General features: G+C 43.1%; 1 protein-coding gene across 1 annotated transcript; it reads left to right on the top strand.

Moving 5' to 3' along the window:
• Positions 1-917: 917 nt before the first annotated feature.
• Positions 918-8,663, top strand: CISD2 (CDGSH iron sulfur domain 2). Its single transcript, XM_086464907.1, has 3 exons — positions 918-1,049; positions 7,083-7,294; positions 8,307-8,663. The coding sequence occupies exons 1-3, from the start codon at positions 947-949 to the stop codon at positions 8,394-8,396; spliced, it is 405 nt and encodes a 134-aa protein (XP_086321033.1). The 5' UTR covers positions 918-946; the 3' UTR covers positions 8,397-8,663.
• Positions 8,664-9,976: the final 1,313 nt, after the last annotated feature.

The raw sequence follows: 9,976 nt of genomic DNA, 5'->3' as shown, positions 1-9,976 counted from the left end.
CAGTAGCAAAGCATCTGGAACCAAATGGTGTTGGACTCATGACCAAGGGAGTAATGTAAGAGTTTTCAGGTCTGGCTGGGTTGTCTAAATTGACCCAGAATGGCTGCATACTTCCCATTTTTTCACCTGGCTATACAGGGACAATTTTCTATGCCAAAATGACCAGTCTCATTGACATGAAATGAAAAAAAATATTAAATAACGTGCTCATCAATAAAGCTTGCTCTGCGCAAACTGTTGCCGGGCGTGAGGTGGATGGGCCTCTCCCTGTAATATTAAACCTCTCAGTGCTCACATTATCCCACCTCAGAAGTTATGATCCCATATGAAAAATGTTCATATGAAGACAAATTTCGAGCCTTTTACTTCAGTATTTTGAAGACCGTCGGCGTGAAACGCAACTTTACCACCCCAGGGTGACGGCAAGGTAATACACAGCCTGTAAAGCACAGGCCGCACGCTGCTGAAGCCGCGCTCCCTCACCTCCCTTGCTGTGCCTTCACGGGAGGCCTGCCCAGGCTAAGTGAAGTCCAACCCGCCGACCGCTTCCCCCCGCCCCGCCGCAGGGCAGCACCTGACTCGGGAAGCGCCGTGCCGTGCCGTGCCGTGCCGTGCCCTGCCGTGCCGCCCCGCTCGCGCCGCCGCTCCCTCCTGGCTGTAACGGCCGGCGTCGCCCGCGCGCCGCCTGGCGGCGGCAGCGCCCCCGTCCCCCCCGCGGCAGCGACCCCCCCCGCGGCAGCGACCCCCCCCGCGGCGCCCGCAGGAAGCGCGGCCCGGGCGGAGGAGGAACGGGCTGTAGCTCTGCGCGCATGCGCACATGGAGCCGGCATCGGCGTCACCTCTCTCCGCGGCGCATGCGCGGCGCCGGCAGCCCGAGGGTCGCGGCGGCGGGGGCAGTGGGTGGCCGCGGAGCGCTCCCGTTCTTCCCTCCCTGACGGCCGCCGCCATGGTGCTGGAGACCCTGGCCCGCATCGTCAAGGTCCAGCTGCCCGCGTACCTCAAGCGGCTGCCGCTGCCCGAGAGCGTCGGTGGCTTCATCCGCCTCACAGGTAGGTGGGGAGAGCGGGCGTGGGGGGCGCCCGGCGGCCTGGTGCCGCTTCCCGCCCCTCCGGCGCCCGCGGGTGGACCGAGGGGCGCGGCGGGGCCGGGACGGGCGATAGGCTTCTGCCTGGGCCCCGGTGCCCGCCTGGGCTCCGGCACATCCCACGGGCCTGTCCCGGCGCGGGCGGCGACTTCCCCTGCTCGCTCCAGGCATCGCTCGCTTTCTCCCGGCCGTGCTAAACAAGTGTTTTGTTACAGGAGGGGGGCACCCCAACGGTTAAATCCCCGCGAAGCTGTTTCAGCAGGAAAATTATCCGACAAGACATTTAAGATGCCCTATGAGATAGATAGATGTGACAGAGTAAAATGTAGTGATGGACTAAAACGCACTAGGCTCCTCGGCCCCAGCACGTTTGCACTGTACTTAAAATTCCTCTCTGTGCAAGCACCAGCAAGTCAGAGGCCGTGCACCTAAAGAAAATGGGATTTTAGATGAAGGCTGAAAGCGCTGCCTCTTCATTTGCTTAGAAGGTTAAAGAGCGCATCTGTGCTGATTAAAAAAAAACCAACAAACTTTCTGGGAGCCTGCTACATACACAAAGTTGGGGTTTTTTATGTAATAATTTTTTGTAAGTATTTTCTGTGTGGGGGAGTGAAAATACCTATTCATTAATCATAGCCCTATCACAGAGTGAAGAAGAAAGCAAGCTAAATACTAGCAAATTCTTCAGGTGTTCAGTGTTTCAGAGCTTTGCAAACTGGAACTGTTGGAGCCCAGGCTCAGCTGTGATAATACAGGCAGAACCTCAAGTAGTGTCAAATGAAAAGATTAGTTTGGTGATAATAAATAAGAGGAATCCTTTAACAGAAAGTCTTTGGAAATAGAAGAAGTCTTCAGAGTGTAGAATCAACCTTATGTGTTTATCTTGCAGCACTAAGGTATATGAAAAATGGTATATGGAAAATGATTTAATTTAGAACAGGCACAATTTATTTAAAAACAGGTTTGAGTACTTGTTCATGTTGCTTGTAAATGTAAAGTACCATTATCTTTCCCATGACAAGGAAACCCATTTTAAGTGAACCATTCTTCTTTCCCTGCAACTACTCTCTCGTCTGGAAATGCTGTTAATTATATGTACTGAATAGAGAAATTCAGCTGCTCAAACTTGGGAGGAAGGGGATACAATAAGCTACAGAACAATGCAGCTTCTCGTATTCCTAGCATTTGGCAGTTTCCTGCTTAAGTCATTGCCCTTTTGACTACAAGTTGTACTTCAAATTTGTTAAGCTTAGTAATGCTTGAGTTTAATCTCTTCGTGCTTCACTTGTCCAAATGTACATTTCTGTAACAGGATTATTAGTGCAGGCTCTGTATTATTCGTGCTACATAGTAGTAATTTAGTTCTGAAAACTTTTTTAATAGAATTTTTTTAATAGAATGGTCAATGGGGGCAAGTGTTTTGCTGTCATGTTATTTACTCCATTGACAGGTACTTCCTTGGATTTAGAGGGAGGGCAAGAAGCAAACAACTGAAACCTTGAGTGGAGACCAAACACATGAAATGTCTGTCCAAAAATATTAAAAAGATAAAAGAAGGAACAGAGTTAGAAATTGCTTTGAGACCTGGTAGGCTTTAATGAGTGTACCTGGAAAAAATCCACTGCCTCCAGTTCTTAGTGATTTCTTTGACTGGTCTTGTGCTAAACATTCTGAAAAGGGGAAAGAGAGGTATAATTATAATAAACACATAGCTATAGAGACAATGTTTTTACACTTTTTTCATTTTTTTCTTTTCATCATAGACCTTGTTTGCAAAGGCAGGCCAGAACCCAAACTTGGAACAGTGCAGTCGTTTGCTTGCTAGCTCTTTTGTTGCTTCTGTAAACCTTCATTAGCTTCCAGGCAGATGCAGCTTCAGTCCCTGTAGTGCATCAGTTGTAGAAACAACAGACCAAAAGCATAGGGGGGATCCTTTTGTATAGGATATTGTATGGTGTGCTGATTAAAAATCTTGAGTCACCTGTTGACTGTCATGACTTTACTAAATCACAATGGAAAACTTCTTGCTTGGAGAAAGGAAGGCTGTTAATATCCAGTGCAAAACTCCTGAAAGTAAAAGCAGTGAAGGAGGAAGGAAAGAATGTTTGACCTTGGGTTTGAAAGTAGATATCTAAATTGTCACACTGCTGCTGCTCAGAAGCCTCCTTCAGTTTCTTGTCATAGCTGCTTTACCCTTCTCTTCTCAAGGTCGCTGAGATGAACAGTTGTCTCGTACTGATGTTGCCTTTTGTCCTGGTACATGTCATTAAAACGGCAGAGACATTCATCTCAAAGTAGCATGTGGTCAGAGTTTCCAGGTTTGTGTAAGAATCCAGGTGCTAGGCTTTCCATAAACGTGTGACTGTCTTACACTTGGCCTACATGTTAAGAGGGACTTCAATGTAACAAGCTGCCAGGCAGGAAGAGGACAGTTTTGTGGATCATCGTGTACAGTACTGAGAGAAAGAAGGGTGATACCATGATAACAGAGTCTTCAGAACTCATTTGAACCATGAATTTGTCATTTGCAGAGTGTCTTGCTAACCTACCCGTAGCTTTGGCTTTTAATTTATTTACAGTGTGCTGTGTTGCTAAAAGGACTGTCACCTCTCTACCTTCATAAGCTGGTAGACATATTGAAGTGGTGTGTGGAGTCCTTTGTGTTTAGTTTCTGCAGCAGTGAGAACACCCTTAAGAGACCCAAGCAAACAACAGAAAACAGTTAGGATAGAACTGCTATTTAGTTCTGAAAAGAATGTAATTGAGTAAGTTATTTGAATTTGCATGAAGAATTTAATCAGTGTAGAGGCTATACAGTCACAGTTCCAATTTTTGTTTTGACTGGTAGCTAATACTTCTTAAAACTTTGGCTTGCAGTTGAGCTCTTACTGTAAGAAGCTGCTTTTGGGTCTGCATAGGGTCATTTCCACAGAAACTAGCTAAAACATAAAGTGAAAGATATCAAAGGCAAGCAGGGACCATTTGCTTTGATTTAACTCTCGGTGTCTGGCCAGTCCATTTCTGTTCACTAGTGTATGTGTTTCTTATTTTTTTGGACTTGTTACTGTTGGACTAAAAGTGAAGACAACCTCTCCTCGCAAATGTAACTGCGACCTATGGTCCGTGGTGGCCTCAGCTTCTTGGAATTCTCTGGGGATTCCTGCTTCAGTGATGTTCCTGATACTTTACAGGACTTATCTTTGGGATTGGTCTCTGTCTAACACAAGTCAAGTTTGAAGACTAACCTCTTCGATACTCTGCTCTCCATTTCTGGCTCCAAAGACTGCCTCTTCCCATGCAGCAGAACTGATAAAGAATCTCCAGAATCAATGTAATTGCTGAATTCTGAGTTATCAGCTGTGAAAATAAACAGTCTTGTGAAATGCCTTACATCTGCTTCAGAAAGGTATGAATGGCTTCAAAAACACAGAGCAGCTTACTGTTGTAGCAAGATAGCATTGCATTAGTTTGGGTGAAGCTTTTCTTCCATCCCTGCTCACCCAGTCCACAGATCTGTGACTTTTTGCTTTGTGGCAGTATTTCGTCTCTCATGCCCTGGAAGCGCAGTCATGTTGATTTTTCGATCTAACAGTATGAGCTTCTGGCAGTCTTTTGGCAATAACAAGTCAGTTTATGGTTAGTGTACGCATCAGTGCAATTGGGAACTCTCCGGAGATGCCCAGATTAGAAACACGTAAAGAAGTCGTTGGCTAGTGAGGACAAAACTCTTTATCAGCAGCTAGCATGATACAAATATTAAGTAATAAGCATGATAAATGATATGCTTGCACTTCCTATTCCTGTTTCTAATTTCCTTTCTCAGAGGTTACAGCTACCTTGTTCCTGTTTCATTTAGGTGAACCCAACTGGTTATGACTCTCCGATAGACAAGACTACTGTTCCGATTTTGATGTCATTACCAGGGAGTTTCAAGCTGTATTGAGGTGCCACTTGCTGTTTAGTTGCCAATCTCTTAACAACATTTAATTCTGATGCAAGAACATTTCCTTTTTTGTGTGTCAATCTTAGCCCAGTTATATTCATCGTACGCTTGATAGGCACACAGCCCTGCTTCCACCTGTTGGAACGGCCGTTTTGTCTTAGAGTTCAGGGTAGCTTTGTAGAGATCCACCTCTTTGCCAACAGTCAGGTCAGATACTCAATTTGGAATTTTTTTTCAGTGACCAAATATTTTTCCTCTCTTCTAAAGTATGTTCCAAGTCAGCCCTTCACTTAAGGTCACCAAGTGCATTTGGATTCCTGTTGATGGGGTGTTCCTGGAAGAGTGATAGAAAAGACAAATAGGCACTGCCATTCAGGAAACCCAGTATTTTGTGTAACTGAAAATGTTTAACTATGTCAGTGTTAATTGTTATTATTTAGGGCTTACAGCTTGTTGGGGGAACTGAGAAAAGAGCAAAAGAGATGAGTTATTGCAGTGACTCAGCGATTTTTGTCAATTGTTGTGCATAGAGATCGCTGCAAGTGCAGGTGTGGAAAGACTACTGCAAGTTCTTGCAGTGCCTTTAGCATTTATACAGTTGTGGTGCGTTCCCAGATAAATGCAGTAAGTGTGGCTTTCACATCAAAGCCTATACAAAGCTCAAAAACCGTAAAACTAGTCTCACAGTTTTTTCATTACATGGTGTACTTCAGAAAATTCAAATTAAGAAAAAGCCGCTGTGTTCTAATTGGAAAAGTATTAGCACAAACATGTGCTCTGTTGTTATGAATAAAATCAAGCTATACAGAATACTGTAATTTCTGAGAGCTACAACCTACCTGGCATCCTTAGCCTACTCTATTGCCTTTCCTTTCCTGTACATCTTAATCTCGAAAAGCAAACTGTAGAACAAAGTTTTGCTGTGTTCTGATCCTGAACCATTTAAAAGCAGAACTTGATTGCAGTGTCTTGGCTTACAAAGTGCTTTTGCAGCTATTTGTGCTCCAGCTCATTATACTTCTTTGTTTCTCATTTTAAAATACTTTTAATCCCTTTTCCTTTCTATATGAGTGTTTAGATTTAGTGTATTCTCCAAAAATTTAGCAAAATGCTCTCTCTTTTATTGTACCTTGGTACTTAAATTACATTGGAGTATTGTCACAGCATGTTTTGCTGGAAAAGTGGATCCACCTTCAATATATATAGATCTTATGCTGGGTGCTGATAAACTTCTTAAAAAGTCCAGTAAGTCTTTCTCTCACCAGTGTGTCTAGAAGATTTATAATGATGTCGGAAGGCAGCCAAGTCTGCAGAGGATACTTGAATCTCTTACCTGCCCTTAAAAGAATTCCTCAGCTTGGTAAAAAGCAATTTTCTGTGGCTTGACTTACCTGATCTCAGGACTCTTTCTTTCTCTGTGTATTGTAGAAACTGGTTGCAGATCCCTGAGCAAACAGGGCTCTGAAAAATAAAACAAAAAACATTGGTGAAGGCTTTGCTATTGCTTATCTAATAAACTGTATAATTTCTACCAAAAGTTTCTAAAAAAACTTGGGACAAATAAAATGAGGAAAACTTCAAGAAGCTAAAAATTTGAAATAAACAATTAAAAATTGAAATATTAAATGTACTGAATAGTTTTTCATGTACTGAATGTTGGGATACCAGCATTGAATATACTTGCCCCATTTGCTAGTACACAGTGCTGGTTTACCTTGGGTGAGCAGAACCCCTGAAATTTTAGGGTTCCTCATTTCAGTATGTCTTACTTGTTTTGGATTTATTCTCTTCCATTGAGTCATCTTCTAGAGTGTTAAAATCGAACTTCAGATGAAATTCTAGGAGTCCCAATTTTGACCTTGGCTGCTGTAAAACCCAGGTTTTAATCTGGGTCGTCTTTCTTCTTAAGACACCCACAGAGCCTTGTTTGCCCTCAGAGCCTTGCTGACTGAGCAACCCCATTCCCTATGCTGAGCCCAAGCCATTTGAGAGTAGCTGGTGCTGCCTCACACTGAGGTGGTGTCAAGAGCCAATCTAAATCCCACCTGTCTTTAGTTTCAGAATGGCTGCGGTTACTGCCTTTCCTGGGCGTCCTGGCCTTGCTCGGTTACCTCGCTGTTCGTCCGTTCCTCCCCAAGAAGAAACAGCAAAAGGATAGTTTGATTAACCTCAAGATCCAGAAGGAAAATCCAAAAGTAGTGAATGAAATAAACATTGAAGATCTGTGCCTCACTAAAGCTTACTGCAGGTGCTGGCGTTCGAAGACGGTAAGACGCTTTGTGCTGCTGTAGGACTAGAAATTTAAACTTGCATATTTTTATCGGTGCTTCGGCTGTGAATTGCTATGTGTTGACCTGTTGCTTTTCTCTGGAGGTGGAACGTGTTCTTGTTTTTTGAGAATGGCACAGTTCTTTTTTCCCCACTAAAAACCTGTCCACATGCGGAAAGAAGTTGTAGAAACTTTTGAGAAACACAGTAGGGTTTTTCTAGAAATACTTAACAGTGACCACCTGTGAGCAGATTAAAACCATGCAAGCCTTGTTTAGTGCTTGGAAATACATTACAAGTAATTAGAAGATAACTATCTTGGAAAAACAATGCTTAGAAAGTTGTTCATATCAAAATGAAAGTAAGGCTGGACCTGTGTTGGTGGGGGACAGCATATCCCTATCTGGTCCAGAGCAGCCAGTAGATGACATCTTTGGATAGTCTGTATCCCCCAAATCAACTAGGTGTACATGAGTGTTTTTCATCCACCCTGTCAGTGTCCTGACTGCACTCTGGTTTTGTCCTCTCTGGACCGAATGCTTTCCTGTTTTGACAAAAAAAATATGCCCTGGACCTAAGAAACCCTCTCAACTGTTCTTTCTTCAGACTAATCACTTCAGCAAAGTATTGCAGCTTTCCTTGAAACAGTACTTTCTGGTCGCCAATGATTACATCTATTAAGAGCACTTTTACTAGTTCCACAATAAACCTTAAACCATTTGTGGCTGCATTGGCTGCTTTGCTTGCTGTTCTTCCGTGGAAAAGGCTTTGTCCCTAACTTTGTGTCTAAGAACAGCTATTTCAGGACCTGACAAACTTAGTTACCTGTTACCAGTGGGTTTTTTCCTTAGTAACATGCGTCCTGTATCTGACAGTTTGATGTCGCAATGGGACATAGTAGGAGGGACTAGCAACATTATCAAAGTGCTCTTGGCATAGGAAGAAGTGTAAAGATCACCATGCGACTGCTGTACAAAGTTGTGCTAATTCCTGGTGTATGTTTTCTTCCAGTTCCCCGTCTGTGATGGCTCCCACAACAAGCACAATGAATTAACAGGAGATAATGTAGGTCCACTAATACTCAAGAAGAAGGAAGTATAGCAGTTGCTTAATCCACTAGATCATGACTGATAAAAAGTCTTTTTATACCGTTGTAGTTGCAAGGGACAGCATTTTATTATGTGGTTGGTATGATTTAGTCTGATTGCTGTAGGTTTCTTTTTGGAATGAACTGCATTTAGACAGTGCTAAATCTGTCACTGTTTTGATACTTTATTCTGAGAAGAATTATGTCTGCTTTGTAAAACTGTAAAGTGACTATCTCTGTAAATAAGTCATTTATTTCAATAATAAAATGACTTCCTACAATTAAGCCTTTTTTTTTTTGTATGGATATGCAATTAAAACTTTGCTATTTCCATGTGAGGGCAGGGCACCTGCTAGTTGACTGTGTCCTGCTGAGAAGCCATGTTTTATTCTGCTTTTCAGGAACAAATTGAAGCTCACTGAAATGGGGGGGGGGGGGAAAGATACTAAATTCATCCTTTGTGAATATACCTAAGCGTGCCATTGAGGGCAGGCAGCATAGTGATGTTAAGCTATGCTAGGTGAAGGCCTGGCCTGTGCAGTGCCTAGGTGGGCAGTTTGTTAGTCTCACGAAAAGCAGCCTGGCTCAGACAAACCTCACACAGCGGGAAAGTCTCACACAGCATCCTAGGTGGAGTGCTGGAGTTCCAGACCTTATAAACTAAACTACTGAGCAGGTCAGCCACTGATGTTATCCCTTTATTTCAGGCCCCTGTGTTGATTGTTCTTGAGCTCTGGTAAGGAAGCACAAATTTGCTTCTTGCAAGCTCACTTGCATTGTAGCCGCTACTTTTTGTAGCAGAGACTTTCATGGGAGGAATTGGCTAAATGACAGAACCAAGAAAGCAGAGCTGAGCTGTGTTCTTGGCTTGTTACCCATTCAGAATGATTATCTGGGCAAGGCAGAACTTTGCTGTGGTATGGCTTAATTTCAGATGCAGGTAAATAATGGCTAATTATCTGACTGCTAGACTTCTAATTAATTCTTCTAAAGTGCTTTATTCTCCAATGAAAGACTGTATCCATCAGTTTAAAAATAAAAATTTGATCCATGCTACAATTTTAGACAATTGTACTAAGGGAGATTTCAGCTGTTCCTTAACAGCATTTCATTTGCCCTGTCGTTAAGCAGTGGGAAACCCCAGAGCTGTGTGCCGTTGTCAAAGCTGGTCACCACAGTACTGAAACAGAAAGCAAGTCAGAAAGCAGTTTTCACCTAATGGCTCTTGCGACAGCAGTAGAACCAAGGCGGATCGTTCCTCCTGCATTTGGAACAGTTGTAGTTCTAGTACCTAAACTTCTTCCCTTGCAGCAAAAGGTGGCAGATTAGGATGTCATTGTATGTTAAATGCCTGCTTTTACAAAGCGTGTAACAGAACCATGATACGATCTTTAGTGTTTAAATGCTTCATGGTGGTCTTGCCTTAATGAATGAGCAAACCATAAACATGATATTAGTATATAACATTTCTAATAGAAGAAAGTCCGTACTGTTACTAAGTGTCTTATACTCAGTCTTCAATTACAGATGTGGTATATTGAACACCAAGCCCCAATTCTTGGGTTTGGTGAAGAAGTTACTACGTGAAATGCAA

The sequence above is a fragment of the Leptosomus discolor genome, chromosome 4 (genome assembly GCF_034619465.1).
Source record: "Leptosomus discolor isolate bLepDis1 chromosome 4, bLepDis1.hap2, whole genome shotgun sequence".
In the NCBI taxonomy this organism is placed as follows: Eukaryota; Metazoa; Chordata; class Aves; order Leptosomiformes; family Leptosomidae; genus Leptosomus; species Leptosomus discolor.
Note: the sequence above shows the minus strand (reverse complement) of the source record. Positions and strands in the feature narration are given on the sequence as shown.